This window comes from Neopsephotus bourkii, unplaced genomic scaffold, assembly GCF_033783945.1.
Source record: "Neopsephotus bourkii isolate Nb327-2 ecotype Australia unplaced genomic scaffold, CSIRO-AGI_Nbou_v1 NB_38, whole genome shotgun sequence".
Taxonomy (NCBI): Eukaryota; Metazoa; Chordata; class Aves; order Psittaciformes; family Psittacidae; genus Neopsephotus; species Neopsephotus bourkii.
In genome coordinates this window covers 521,620-537,956 of record NW_026900555.1, presented here as the reverse complement: position 1 = coordinate 537,956, position 16,337 = coordinate 521,620, and the positions used below count along the sequence as shown (strand labels likewise).

At 34.8% G+C, this 16,337-nt stretch overlaps 1 protein-coding gene across 11 annotated transcripts in view; it reads right to left on the bottom strand.

The window, feature by feature from the left end:
• Positions 1–16,337, bottom strand: part of NBEA (neurobeachin) — a 499,996-nt gene that overhangs the window by 254,922 nt on the left and 228,737 nt on the right. For all 11 annotated transcript variants that reach the window (XM_061345312.1, XM_061345371.1, XM_061345303.1 and 8 more), the window contains one exon: positions 2,255–2,316. In XM_061345312.1, the coding sequence (XP_061201296.1) occupies positions 2,255–2,316 (62 nt within the window). The remainder of the gene's footprint in view (positions 1–2,254; positions 2,317–16,337) is intronic.

Sequence of the window (16,337 nt, the reverse complement as noted above, 5' to 3'; positions counted from 1 at the left end):
CAGAAGCAATACTTTTGGAGTTAGGAAGGTGAGGGGAGGAGAATGCAATTTGCACTTCTACAGCCCCCTGTTGATCAATTCCTGTAGGAACATTTAACATCAGCAAACACAGCATTACCTTCTCAAATACTTAGTAATAAATGGACATTAGGATACAAAATCTTTCTTATTTAGAAGACATGAAAACAATTCTGAAGTATCAGATGGGCTATGCAAACTATAAGCTTGCAGTTTCCCCGAGTAATTGGGTAGTTCGAAAATAGATCTCCCAAGCAAACACTGAAGGGAATTAATAAATGTTCAGAACTTTAAAATTATCAGGTTCTTCACAATATTTCAGGTATAAAATTAATCTTGTTTTTTAAATAGTAAAATATTTTGAAATAATAAATAACATGTATAATAGTAATAAAAATAACAAATCGATTTAGCTGCATTTGTTACACAGCTTTACTGGGATATCTAAAGAAAAAGCATTGCACAGAGCTTAAATTTCTCTCTCTTCCTTTCAATCAATATTTGAGGCAAAGTTTCATCTCTAGGGCCCTTAATGGCAGGAATTCCTGGAGCCAGCAAATGAGTAATGTTAAACCTATGATTAGATGATGAGGCCATCAAAGACACTAGACCTTAATGCTACATTCCACTTTATTCCTGAGAACTGCAGTAAACCCAAAGGCTAGAGAAGAAAAGACTGTAAGTTATTCCTTTTTCTCCTGAAAATGTTTCAAAAACAGCTAAAAGAAAAAAGAAAAAAGAAAGAAAGAAAGAAAGAAAGAGAAAGAAAAGAGAAAGAAATAAAAAAGTTGCATGACACGAAGACAGAGCTCAAAAGCCTTAGTGGACCTTTTGGAATTTTCCTGGAACCCAGGACTTTACCATGAAGTAACAAATTTCTCAAGTACCCTGCTGGAGCAAGTTTCAAGTTTAAAACCCACTGAGGATTTCTGCCAGGGATGTATTTTTCTTTTACTTTTCCCTAACCAATATCCACCCTGGCTAAAAGAGGAAGAAAAAAAAAAAAAAAAAAAAAGGGAAGAGGAAAAAAAAAGGAAAACAAGATTTAATGATTTCCTTATGACACAAGCTTTAAGAAATGCAACCTATGGACTGGCAAACAGCAGGTAAGTTGGAGCCCCCTCCCCCAAAATCAGTTGTAAATGTTAATTATTTTTAGACAGATTTCTCAAAAGTAGATCTTAATTTCAATTATCCTTAGGAATTGTTTTCAGTACATTTTTGGTGCATTTTCTTAATGTGCAGCAGTAAAGACACAAACAAGTACTTCCCCTTGATAATACTAGAAGAAGTTAACCTGAGTATTTTATATACTATCTTGGTTTGAATTTAACTTGTACTATAAATCTATGGGGTACTTGACAAATTAAGCACTGTTAGTAAGTCTTTATAAAAACATAAAAACTTGTGAAGTCATTTGGATGTTTAGGCCATCATTTTTTTCTTATAATTTACAAAGTGAGCAAAATTCTAAAATGTTTTCTGATAGCAAGCACTGGCAGTTTAAAGTAGAAAACTATATCTATATATGAAATTAACCAATAACACAATAACACTTCTGTCAAAACAAATAACATTAAAATTGAGATATAAGCAATCCAAACAGTATGATAAGGTATTTTAGTTTTGAATTTTTCACTTGTGAAGGTAATTAAAAATGTTAGTTTATTCAGATTTCTGAGAAACCCATTACTGCTTTGCTAAAAAAACCCAACAATTAACCACAGCATTTTTAAAACAGAAATACTCCACTTCTGCCTATTGTTGAGGACAACCTAAACCATGTTCTTCTGCTTTTTATATACTGACAGCTACATAAAATATCCAGTAAATTATACCATGTATATCAAAAGTAATAGTCACCTCAATTAAAAAATTACTTATTCAAAGACAGATTTCAACATAAAATTATGACAATAGCATCCTATTTATGTATTCTAAATAAGAACTGGCTTGAAAGAGAGTTTGTGGCCACAAAAAATACATAAAGTGCGTTCACACGCTTTTGTAAAACAAATGCAAATATACACTGTGTACCCTTTGAATACAGAGAAACTACGGAACTTGAAAAAGAAGAAAAAAATCTAGACTTTATATGCTACCAGAAGAGATTAATTTGTATCTTCTTATACTGAAATGAAAGAATGAAACAAACAGCATGATACAGTTCTTAGCCTGGCAGTAATCCAGCCCTATGCAAAGAAACTAATACAGTTAAAGACAGAGAATGTCTTACCTGTGAACAAAGTAGCATAACAAGTTCAACCACTGAAGTACTTGACTTCATGCAAACCAGACCTGCAATAAATAGTAAAAAATTTTAAAATAATATTGTTGATATTTAGTTATCATAACTTCATGGCTTCAGAAATTCCATTAAGTATCTATAATGTATACTTATTATCACTCAAATTCACTAAAACAAGTTTAAAGCACAATTATCTGAGAATCTGAGATTCAAATACACTTAAATGTTCAGAAAGCACCAAAATTTTCACCAATCTATACCAGCTTCAAGAGAGAATGTTTTTTAATCACTGCCTAATAACATTGCCACTAGTATAAATATTTGTTTGCAGCTTTGGAAATGCAAATTTACCTTCTGAGAGGGGGATAGCATATTCAAGTTTTTAAAAGACGCATTGTAAAGAGACATGGAGAAGATTACACTTTACTGTTAACTTTATATAGTAGTTTTTGTTATCCAAACTCATATAGAAAATAACATGATGGTTTCAGGCATAGAAATACTTTGGGTGTATTAAATAAATGAGAAACTCACAAATGTAAAGCTTGCAACTGATGACTAAATAAGAAGCTGAAAAAGCAAACTGAGGTGGTTTTAGGTTTCTACAAGCAGCCATTAGAGACAAAAGCACTCCTACACAACAGCACATACATTTATTGCAGGTAGTGGATAAATACCCTTTTGTGCCCATTTTGCTAACAACCCCATCCTTATTGTATAGTACCACAGAACAAGCTGTAAGAAGCTACTAGGATTCCATTCTATCAGATATATGGGCAGACAGTTAACTAATGAAATAAGAGGCAGATGTGCAAAGCTCATTTAGGGAGACAATTGCTGTAATTGATCAGCTATTCTCAAGCTCAAGTGCTAGAGGAGCAGAAAGATTAATGGGATACTTATCACCTGCAAGCTACCTCCACTGTTTGAAAGCTGACAAAGAAAATCCAAACAGAAGACTCTACAGTTAAACAAATGCAGGTAGCAGAGACATATCAAATATTTTATCACAGGATGTTCTCTGGTTTATTTTTAATGCACCTCATCTTCTGAAAAACTAAAAAAAAACTGTCATGTCCTCACTTATCATCTTTCAAAATCATACCACAGATGTATTAAAATATGATCAAGGCAGTATAACGCTCTTACAAACATATTCCCATACTACAGTCTTCTAAATTGGTGCATGTCTTCACCTTCTGATTTCACACCAAAACAACAAATGTATCCAGAAAAAGCATCAAACACAGCTACAAAAAATAAACCAAGTAAATTACATAGCTAATATTATGCATAACCAGTAATTTATTTGCATCTGCATCAGGTTTCCAAATAGAAAACCCAAAGCAAAATATACATATTAAACTCATGAGTATTTCCTGGCTGAGTCTATTAAATTTGAAGTTCTTAACCTTCTGAGACAGTTGTATAGCTGTTGTCACCTGTGTAGCTTCAAGCAATATGAAGTCTGGAGCATGGCTCAAACCAAACATGCCTAAATGGCACAAAGCTGGGAAAAGTACTTATGATTACCGTCCAGATAAATGATGATCTAGTCTTAATGACACAAATGCTGTGTACATAATAAAACAGGACTCCCTGTATGAAGGATGTAATAATTATATTAGTGCAAACTTTTCTATTTACAGTAATAATTTCTATATGCTATATATAACTTTTTAATAGTTTGATGATTCTATGGGCTTGAGTAAAGTGGTTGTCTGACCTAAAATTATTTTCTCTATTTGTCTTAGACATCACTTGATAATTTTTGCATTCACATTTAATCAATTGCCAGCTTGGATGCAGTTTTCTAGCATTCAAAAAGCAAATCAAACTGATTTTGGTGAAATTCAGGAAGAGAAGGATACAGTTAAGGTTACAGGACCTAGTTAGCACATCAGCACGCCAGTTCTGTAATCGCCCCCGATGAAACAATCCACTGATAATAGCCATTAACACCTCTCATAACTTCAAAACTTGACATTCTAAGAGGCTGGCTTTTATGTAAAAAAGAAACAAATAACTAACTTAGAGACTAGCACTTTTCACATGTGAAAATACAGAAGGAGATAAGAGAGACTCATAAAAGAAGTTCATAGTGTCAGAGATGGATGCAAGGAATAGCCTTTGCAGAGAGCTGTCTCTATCAGAAACTAACTGTGCAATATTCCAACTGTAAATAAGCAAAAATAAGAGTAGCTGTGACAGAAAATGGGGAATATCATGCAACTTGATGCGTAGGAAGAAGAAAATAGGAACAGAAATATTTTCTATTCAACTTTAAGTACTCATACCATACATTCCTTGAAGTAAAAATGAATACAGAAACATGAACCATTCATAAAAAGGGCCACTTTTTCACATTATAAGTTTCTTGCTTATCAGTCTCTTAGTCCCACTTCATGGACTCCTTCCACTCAAAGCATGAGGAAAAGTGTGTGCCCTCCATTATAGGCTCCATTTCCTCCTTCCTAGCTGCCAAAGGCTCTACTGCACTTCTTCCCTTATTTGCTTATTCATGATTAAGCAGTTAAGATTTGAATTAAATAAAGATTTTCTTTCTGTTACGCAAACCACAATTAATCTTCAGAGTTTACTGTGAGATCTGTTGTGGAGTCAATGGCAGAGAATGACAAAACCAGTTCAGACCTAATGGAGGACAGATCCATTTCTGCCTGCTAGGAAAAACTGTCAGAATGCAATCTCTGGTTTATGAAGATCCCACATAATCAAAAGTTGTAGGGGCAAATAATAATTGTCTTCTGCTTACCCTGCACACAACAGGAAAAAAAATCATTTTAATACTCTTTTTGTTTTTAAATTTGCACAATCTTCTGTTCTAGGATGCCAAACTTCTGCAAACTGCCTTAGTGCTTTTAGCATGGTACAGACACTGAAATGATTTACTTCATAAGACAGTATATTTTCTAATAGACAAAAATAGAAAAAGAGGAAGAAAATGACCTGCTCCCATTTTACAGACAGAAGATACAAACTAGTTAAGGTATCTTGACAAAAAAGCAAAACTAGAATTTGTAACATGAATCAGAATAAAGAAAAAATTCCTAAGCCCCAAACACACTGACAGCCGCATTTGTTCTTTCTCTTTACTGTTTTGCAGGATTTGACAGAGACTTTTAGAGTTTGTAAGTTTTTATTGCTTTTAACATAATGAGAAACAAAAATGGTAACAAGCTTTGAAAAATAATGGTTTCTCTGATGGAAGAGAGCACACATACCTATTTTCAGTTCTCTTCCCTCCCTCCCCCCACTTAACTCCAGTGAAAAAAAGTATTCCCATTTCAAACTAAAACTGTTGCCTGCATTCTTCAGCTACAGATAAAGTCTTCCTATACCATCTGTACTAAATGCCATTAAGGAAGCTAATTTAATTACTAAAATACAAGTGGATATTTCCTGCATACAGGAAGGTTAAAAAGGGCACTCTAACTAAATGGGGTACGTGCTCTTTATATTTGCTGTTCTTAGTACTTTTCTTCATGGTCTATTCTCAGTCCATTAAATATAGCCATCAAAATTCAGCAATTTGATGGCAACAATGACCACATATATGGATGCAAAAACTGGGAGCATCAAGTGCATGACCTTAGCTAATCTGGAATAAATGATGTATGTCTGGCAATTATCTTGAAAAGCTCTTCTTTACTTGACTTCTTGACTTACTTGACTACAGTGTTCTGTTGGCCCAGATATGCTAATTATTTCTTTTCACTACGACTTATTAATGTCTAAAAAAAGGTTAATTTCAACTACACTATTTCAGTCATGCCTGTGGCATTAATGAAGTCATGGGTTCAAAACCTCGGTCATCATGCTGAACTGGTCAGTGTGAATTTCTATTGTGAAGAAACATAATGTAGGCTGATAAAATCAATTTGAAAAAAAATCCTTGTGAAATAAGATCATGGTTTTGAACTTCTTTTTATTATTATTAATACAATGTGTGTATGAGTCTAAGTGAATACCACCACAGTTTCATCTGGTCTTTATCAAGGTTTGCCTGCATTTTCTGTCAATGATTTTACTTTGTGTCAACCTAAACCTTTATTGGAACTGGAATCAATTGTAATATTAGCAAAACCAAAAGTTACATAGTTTTATGTTCAACTTCAAAAAAAGAATGCAATTAACTATACTTTACAGCCAGGAGAAACCTTTCACTCAGTTACGGCCTATACTTATCTTAAAGGCTCAGGTATGGCTAAATAAAAAGCTTGAAAAAGTTTAATCCATTTAACCCTGTTCACAGATAAAAATTGGCCTTTATTACTCCTGTATAGCGTGGATCAAAGCTACAAGAGCTTTGACAGAAAAAAATGCTTATGACAAAATAAAGACATGCTATTATGTGCATTATTTTATTAATAAATGAAAAGTGCATAACATACACTTAGAAATGAGCATATGGTCCTAAAAGTAGTAAAAAAAAAAACAAAAACAAAACAAACAAACCAACACAAAAAAAACTCCAGAAAATACTAGAATTAATCTTTTTAACATATATTTTTGTAAGGTCAGCTATTTCTATTTCCTAGTGATATAGTCTTCATGTACTTTAAACAAAAATATATTGCTTCAAATTGGTCACTATAATTACTGGTAACTCATACCGTGGTATCTCTTCTCAAAATCCTCACTGATTTCTGTGCCCAATGACAGAGTAGGAAATTTCCACTGGTAATTGTCACTCAGAACTTGTGTCTTCATTTTTGATGCACTATTCCCTTATACTCTGTTCAACATTTGTTAGGAATAGCACAACGAAGTTACAAGGACAGTTCATGCCCCTGACAGAAACTAAAGCATGTTTGGCTGTGACAGTGCTAGGAAAAAGGTGATGGTAATATTTTGACTGCAAATGCAAGTTTTCCTTCAGGTTTATTTGTTCGTGCAAAATGTCCTGCTTCTGCCAGCAAAATCTTACGATGAATGTTTTCTTGAAATATTTGCATAAATCCAACTCAGAATCAAAGAAATAAACTTGGGATTTCTTTCTTGAATACAAATTAAAATTACTTGGATAGGTTAAATTTATGTTATTACCTCTCTGCCATATTTGTCAGAGAAACCTAGATTCAAATTGATGTTTTTAATCAATTATCAAGTTGCTGATGAGTTCATTACAGATCTGAGAAGACGGAGGGAAAATGTAAAGGTCTTTGAAAAGTTTTAAAGTAAATGCTAAGTATGTAAACTTCTTAACTAAAATGACAGATGTTCTTATTCCAAGCAAAGCAATTATTAGGGAAAAAAAAGGCAAGACGTGTATTAAACAGAATGTAATGTTTTGCAAGATTACACTCAAAATTTTTAGAACCATACACATGTCACATATTTTGTAGACATTTAAATTATGCTAATGGTCTTAATTTATGAAAAGCAAAGGCTGGCAAATATTCAAGAATTGCAGAAAGTCTGCAGATGGAAATCACAGCCTTGCTGCAAAATAATTACAACTTCACTTTCACTAGATGAAAGGAAATGCTATTCCAAACAACATAACTCACTAAAATACCAAAGTCAGGGTTATGGATTTAACAATTCCCTTCTGCAGCCTTGCCTGGCAGAACCCAACATTACCACCAACCCTAGGGACCATGAAAGATGGTTGCATCAGTACTCCAGACCATACTTTGTATGGATAGATCTCCTTTACAGAGCAGAAAAGTGACACAGAAAAACATGATGAATGTGATTTGACTCTGCTTTTGTAGTTGATCAAGACAGTTATACTTCTTTTATGATTTTTTGTGATGGTGAAAGGCACTTCTCAACACATCCAGTTTTCTTTATATCCAGTACCTGAAAACCTAGAAATGGTATTATCCAGGCTATCAAATGAAATACCTTTAAAATATTATCAGAGATTTTTAGAATTTATATCTTAAGACAAACACCTCAAAATAAATGCAGACAGATCAACATAAAACCCAGATTTTAATCTGTTCAAACCCAGCTCTCATGGTTTGGCCTTTTAATCAAATTTGTGAAATAAAACAGGTCTTAATACTAGGATATTGTTTAAAAGAATAAGAACATTATGTAACAGTTTCTTGAATTATTTTATTATAGCAAGACAACCTATACTTCTTCACCACTTCAGTTACTAAAAGGAATCTGAATGAGGACTATAAAATATCCAGATGGAATCATAGAATGGCAAAAACCCTTGAGAGCATACCCACAGAGAAGGGATTTATTACAATGCATACATGATTTACTTCATAAAATTCCAGACTTTCATACTGTGATCCCATGTGCTGTAATGATATTGACAAAACTTATGTTGGTGCCACATTACTCTGAAAAGTCCAGCCTTATACCAATGTGGAATTTCTCAATTTTGCATTAGTTAACACGATGCACAGCTTCTCATTCATTAACTAAGAAGGTGATCACTTAATCGATAAAATGAAATCCACTACCACTGTTCAGTTTTACCTCTCCCTGAAGATTTAAAAAACTGATCCAGTTTTTTCATTGTTAGCATCTGTGGCAATTTCTTTCTTGGCCAACGGTCCATTGGGATTTACTCAATATAAGCATTTCTATTTCCCTGTCCTCCTCTTAAAACTGTAACTTTTTGGATGGAGCTCTTTTCAAATAATTGTTGAAGTTAATTAATATACTTATTTAACTGCTATACCAGAAGAGATCTAAAATTCAGAAAAAAACTTAGACAGAGTTTCTGGATAATCCAATCTTATTTACCTAGAAAGAATCTCAATGAAAACCATTCCACTTTTTTCTAAACACCCAACAGTCCACTGTCAAAATAAAGATAGAAACCTGAATGACTTCTGATTTCCCCCTTTATCCTATTATATTACTTAATAAAGTGACTCAGAGTTGTGGCTAAATTTCTGCCACAGCTGCTGTCCAGGATGCTTTATTTCAACATATGGAATAAGGGCAAAAAAACCCAACCAACCAACCAACCAACCAACCAACCAACCAAAACCATTAAAAACTTAAAATGCATAAAGTTAAAATATTTTTTCAAGTTTTGTCATGATATTTTCTCAAAATGACATTCCTTTCCTGATGAAGGGGCTATTTTTGTGATGAAATTTGTAGAAAAATTACTAAATGAAAAACAACCAATACCATAGAAGTTGCCACATATTAAATACATCTGGGAAAAAAAACCCAGCTATTCTGAGATTTTATGTTCTACTGATCCCTCACATTTTTCTTATTTAAATGAAGAAACATCTACCCCTCCTTCCTCTTTTTTACCTTCACTACACCTCTTCACTACACTATGTTTTCCCTTCACCTCAAGAACCTCTTCCAACTCTTTCTAAAGCTGTCAAAAGTGACATCCTGGACAAGATGGATCATAAGCATGATCCCTAATGACAGTCTCTAGAATATGATGCTTTCCTTGAAAATGCATTACTCACTGTCACTTTTCCTTATGTTTGTCTTTTTTTTTTTCTTTTTCCTTCTTTCTACTACTACCTTCTAGTTCTTTGTTACATTCTTTCCTACTATAGGGGGAATATTATCATCATGGCATGACACAACTAAAATATGTGTATGGCAAATGATGACAAAAAAAGAAGGCAAGAAAGTAAAACCACTTACTCATTACTAGTCCTCCTCACTTTTTACTTCCGTATATTTCTTCTCTTTGGCAACCTTGGGGCTATACTGAGAGATCAACGAGTGAACTAGAGCAGCTTACAAGTACCCTGACAAAGTATAACACCACAGAACTTTCAGCTTCCTGAATTTCTACGGCCAAGACGACCATCTTTGTATCTAGTTGAGCACACTGTTGGTGAACTAATATTTTGTTTAGATAGTAATTGTTTTCTGAGACTTTGATAACAAGTTAAAAAAAAAATTTCAACTTCCACACTGAACTTTGCTGACCTTAATTGGCAGCCATCAGGCCTTGCTCCTATCCTGAAGCCCTACTGACAAATGGTAATTATTCTAAAACAGTGCTGCTCAAAACACAGAACCACCACAGTTAGAGATCTTTTGAAATAACGTGTATTTCTTGTGTTTCAGTTTTCTTTATTTACTTGACAGTAGAATTGTTATGGGCTCTCCCTAGACCTGTTTCGACATCACTCTGCCCTCTTAATTTGACATATCACAACTGTCTCTGTTGTCTGACAAGTTCTTTCAGCATGAGGGTTTTCCATTGCAAGAAAATCTCCACAGACAACATCACTATTAATACAAAAGGACTGGCTCATAAAATTCCACATACCAACAGACAAAAATAAGACATGCTATAAACCAATATATGTTTAGCAGGTTTTTTTTGGGGGGGGGGAGAGGTAAATTTTGACATAAAGTTACACTGAACACAGTAAAGATATATTCTCTTAGTCCTTGCAAAAATAAACCCAGATCTGTGGAGAGTGTGTTAACATCTAGATAAATCTGGCTTGATGGTTCATTAATGTTTATGTTATCATTAACATTGTTTTCTATCAAAACCAAAAGGGTCTATAAACAGGCATATTTTAAAGATTCAAGTGTAGTAGTTTCTCAAGCTAATTGATTCAAGAGTTCTTGTGGAATATTCTTTCTTTATGCCATGCAAACAAGCACATCCATATCCAATAGGATATGGAACTGTATAAGTGCCTTTAAATCATTAGGACAAGTAAGGAAGTTTTGTAAACTTGGTCAATGATTAAAAGGTTTTAGTCTGGGTCATAAAAGCAGGTGGTAAGTTGAGAGAGAGTTAAGGAACACAGAAGGAGAAACTTTGACCAGCCCTAATGAAATTAGTTTTGTAAAGAATCTGGACATGGAGCTCAGGCTACACAGAAAAGGATTATTAAACTGTGCTTCATGAGAAATACACCTTTCAGGGCAAAATCTGATACAAAGATGTTATTTTCACCCTATAGTTTATCAGTTAGGTAGTTTGGAAAATACTGCTGAGATAATAAAGTAGATTGATTCCATTTTTAAGCCTTTACAGGCCAAAGAGTGTGGCAAACACCAGCCCAACTGTTTCAAGTCCAAAATCAGGCAGAGTCCCCTGCTGAGTTCTGAATGATGAATTAAGTGGAATAAGAACCAGAGAACCTCTGCCTGTGGGGAGCTTCAGTCACAGCATGAATATCCTGTAGATACTGAATACCTTTCTGGCACACCACCTCGTTTTTCTTTGGATCTGGACAGTAGAGGAGAAAATAAAGGGGGAAAAGGTGGCTGCTCTAAAAAACAAATTGTACAACTTTGTCCAGTGTTACCATGAAGCACTGCTGTATACCTGATATGATGATTCCACCTACAGGCTGTGTTACAGTAGTGCCTGTACATGTTAAGAGCTTCCTCAAGAATCTTTAAAAAAATATTTCCTTGAAATAACATGAAATAAATTTCTTGCTATTCTTTTTGTAGTAGGAGACAACCTTACCGAGAAAAAAAAAGGGGAAAAAAGATTATTTTCCCTGAAAGCTGAAAGTTAGTACAAGAAGGGAGACTTCTGACCTGGATGGTATTAGGACAAAGAAGTATCAAGTCCTCAGGGAGGGTGTTCTTCTAGAGTTTTAAGGCAAAAAGACCAGTTCTTCCCAGGCCTTATAGCTTGCAACTGGAAGCCAGGCTACTAGCTTAAAAAAGGAACTTGTGAGAAAATGCTCAATACAGCTGAAGGTAAGGGGGACCCAAAGACCACAAACAACTCATTTTCTTGCTCTTTAAAGGTTCCAGTATCGTGTGTATTTCTTTACATTCTTTTAAAGAACAGCAACTATTTGGTTTCTAATTCTGTAATTTTTATAGGAGCACTTTCAACAGTAATTTAGCAACTTCAAACATCTAGTGGCTTTTTTATTTTCAAGGATAACTAACAGAGCTTCTTTTCAGCAAACCTGACTACACTGCTACCAGCTTTTGTTATCCTGAGGGCATGTATTATTTTTACTGCTGCATTATCTTAACCCCTTCCATTGAATATATGTAGCTGATTCTAAACTTTACAATTAGTCTCACATTTTTAGTAATTTTTTCTCCATTGTTAAAGCAACAGACCCACCCCAACTTCTGCTTAATGGGAAATCCATACATTTTGGATTGTAAAGATATCTTGATTATTAATTAATGTAATAATGATAGTATAATCAAGGACATATAATCTGAGTGCCAACAACAGTTTTGACCCTTAAGTTACGTTGGGACCACACAAGCCAGACAAAGGAGAAGGCATGAGCAGTTAACCTCTGCTACATAGTCTAATGCATCTTAGTAAGTGTTTAATTCATTAGGCAGGGATAGAGTGGCTCATATACGCAATTATTGGCAGGTTTACTCTCAAAAAGGTGCCAGATGCTATGCATTTCCTAGTTGCTATCTGGATCTCTGATCTATAATGTTTCCTGCCATGTTAAACATCTGTATGTTCAGAACATACTTCTTCACATAGAAACTTCAGTAATTCAAGAGTTAAACCTTCAGAATTGAATGAAAATGCCTCCACTTTCGGGTGTTTGTAATTATATCCCTTTAAAGACATCATAAAGGAATATTATGTGAAAGAAAAATGTTCTGTAACTGGTGTGAGAGTCATTATGGTTTGAAGATAAACACTGTAGATAGAGAGACTTCTACTGTGGCACCTGCTCTTTAGCTCCTCCTCTGCATGCCAGTACTGGGATCTGTCTTGTCACTAATAGCATATTTTGAAAAACACAGTGGAAGTTGTAAAGCTTTGAACCCTGGCACTGCTGGAGTATGTATAAATAAATAGGCAGATTTGAACATCCATTTAACCTTTGATAACTTCTTTGTTCCTACCCTACAGACTTCTGGAAAACTGGTGTTGTTTTCTGTCTCCACGTGTACCAGACTCATCAGTGTTTTTTAGTAAGAAACACTTTCAGTCCTGAAGTGTTTGCAGAAACATGGGCAAACTGTGAAGCCTTTCAGTAAGATACTAAGAACTAATCACAGATAATTTCTTACAACAAAGTTCTTAAAAGCCTATAAGTAGCAGTTTGAAATTCATTTTTTTTTCTGTTTATGAAGGGATTACAATATGTGTAGGCAAGATTTCAATCAGCAGCAGCATTTTGAATTATATCTATTGGAGGATTTCAAGGGTTTTCGTGTCCTGTTTCAAAATTACCTATTATTTTCTTGGTAAAAACAGAATTACATTATTTTCTTGGTAAAAAACAAATCTTGCAAATTACTTGCAAAAATTCATAAACTAATAAAGGAAAATAATTAAAAATATCCCCCAGTGCAAACCAACACTCAAAGCTTGAAGCGATATGAAGTTATTCAATGTCTTTTTAGTGATGATGAATGTTTTAAAACTTACTGAAGAAAAGCATTACCTGCAACTTATTAGTGTTCAAACCTTATTATCTAAATGGGGTTTGTTTTCTGTCGGAATGTGACCCTTTTACAAGTGTTTACAGTGTGAGATAAAAAGAAATCTATGAAAAGGAATCCTACTACCAAAAGTTAAGGAAATCTGTCTTCCAGAAGATTGGGTCAGGCAATTCACAGGCTTTAACTGCACTGTGCTAAGCCTGCAGCATAACCTCTTACTGGAATAAGAAAAAGGGCACCTAGGGCACATGGAAAGAAAGGAATGGGAGGCGGCATGGCAGAGAAGAAATATGTTATGAACTCCTTAGCCTTGAAAACCAATGCAGTGTTCTTGCCACAGTGCAAACCAAACAGCCCGTAAGATTCTTGACCCTGAACTGAACTGAGTGATCATGTAGACTGAGACACACGCTGCAAATGACACTAGCCTGACCTCCATGCAGAAAGAGTTTTCACATTCACCTTGATTTCTAACAGGAATTCTCTGATGTCTAACTATAGCTGGCATGAGCTTTATATGAAGCTTGTCTGAATGCAGAGAAATGAGAAAATGTTATATACTAAAATGAGCTTCAAGGTAATGATTAAAGAACTCCTTAAATAAAAATAAGAATCACTTTCTACATATATATATATATACACACATACACACAAACACACATAAAAATTCAAAAGAAAGGCTTGTTTCATACAGTGACTTCAATACAGACCATCTTTGATGCCTCAAAGGAAGATGACATATTCTTGAGTTTATCTGCAGCTGAGAGGCAATCAACCACAGAAAAAGGGAAAAAACACTTTTTTTACTGATCTGTGCAGGTGGACACCTGACTTCGAAGTACATCTGTCTATGACCATGTGAGCAAATGCAGTGACGGCAATGTTAGAGCAAATTAAGGTTAACGGCACATAGGAAACTAGGATCCACAGGCTGCCAAGCCACAAAGAAGCTCCAAAACCATTCAGCAAATACATGACATTTTTCCTCCTGAGAAGCTGGATCGAAGACTATATTTGAAAGAATGTGTAAAATAGTCATCAAGATCACAAGTAACATCAGTCTCAATACTTGATGGTACGCCCTAGTAAAATTTCCAATGTTATTTACCCTATTAGGCATTCTGTTGATAGAAAGGCTAAGACATCCTGTACTATCTAACTTCTTTTTATCTCTTTGGTACATTGAACCAATCAAACCCCTTACACACAGTTTATCTCCCATCCATCAGTCACTCTTGTGGCCTGCTCTTCTGTTCCCTCTGCATGTGTGTGTATCCTTCTTGAAGTGCTGTCTATAGAATGGTCCTACCTCCAGATGGTAAGGGTTTGACTGCAGCTACGCACAAAAATTAAATCACCTCCTCAGCTATTCTTCCTAGGCATGCAACTTTTGCACAAGTCCTTGTTGCCTCAGAGCTGAGCTAAGAGAGCCCAGAGTATGCTAAATATTATAACAATCCCTACATTCTTTGTGTGGGTTCGTCCCTCATCTCCTACCCTCCAGATATAGTCTATACTCTTTGACCCTAGGGATTGGACCCAGCACTTGTCTCTGTTGAAGTTTGGTTTTTTATTGAGTTTCAGTTATTCCACAAAATAATTCAACATATCTCTTGAGTGGAATGCCTTTGCTTCTCATTTTGTATATCTCTGTCTAAGCAGTTAACCTTGCCAGGAACAATTCTGTGCTGTAATAAAGATAGCTAATAAAAATACCAAAGTAGGATTAAAAAGTGGCTTATAGAAATTTCAGCACTATGAACAGCTTCACATTTTACTTATGCATTCTTAATTCCAGTTAATGCAAATTTGAAAATTATAATACTATTTTTAAATTCCCTTTCTTTCTTACTTGCAAATATTTATTTATTTTGGTCAGAATGTTGGCTACATGCTGTGTTACAGATTGGTAAGCAATTACCCAAAGTCACATTAGTTGAAAGAAGGCATGCCTGGACACAGAAACAAAAATATTTTGGATATGGCAGAGTAAAACTAAAGAATGAGAGAACAATATGCATGGAAAATTAGGTTCTGCAAGAGGATGCACTCACAGACGCTTTATAGCATCTGTGCTCCTGAGCACAATAATACAAGGGTTCTGAGAAGCTTCCAAGGAAAAGCCAAGGGACATGTTAAGCACCAAAAAAGTACAACCCCCCCCCCGAAAGCATATGGGATTTCCAGATTACTACAGTATCTTAGGAAAATGGTTACTGCAGTTTTCCTAATACAAGAATCAGTATTGTCCAAGGAAATCAGAAACTGATTGTGCCACTGTTAGTAGATGCCACACTTGTGGTCTTTGGGAGCTTTTATAGTGTCATTTAGCACCCAAGTTCTATTCATGGTTTCTAAAGGATTTTTTTGGCAATTTTTCAGTTGTTTCAAGAAGCCTCCTGTCAAATAGCATAAATAGCGTATTTTCATAAGGCTGTGTGGTGTGTTAATGAGGTGAAACAGATTCTGCTCCTATCAGCATACAAGCATTTTCTGTTTAATCTGATTTGAATTGTGCATGTATCAGAAACATATCAAATGTACACCAAAGAATTGTTAGAGAGCGCTTTTGGAGAAAGGTTACCTGGCTGACCTTCCATGCAGCTAATGATAAAGGAAAAGCATTCATAATGTTTGTTTGGTACTTCAAAATAAAAAAAAAAAAAAAGGAAAGGGAAAACGTTGCATGTGATTATGTTTCAAACTTGGAACTATTGTTACAGTTCAGGAC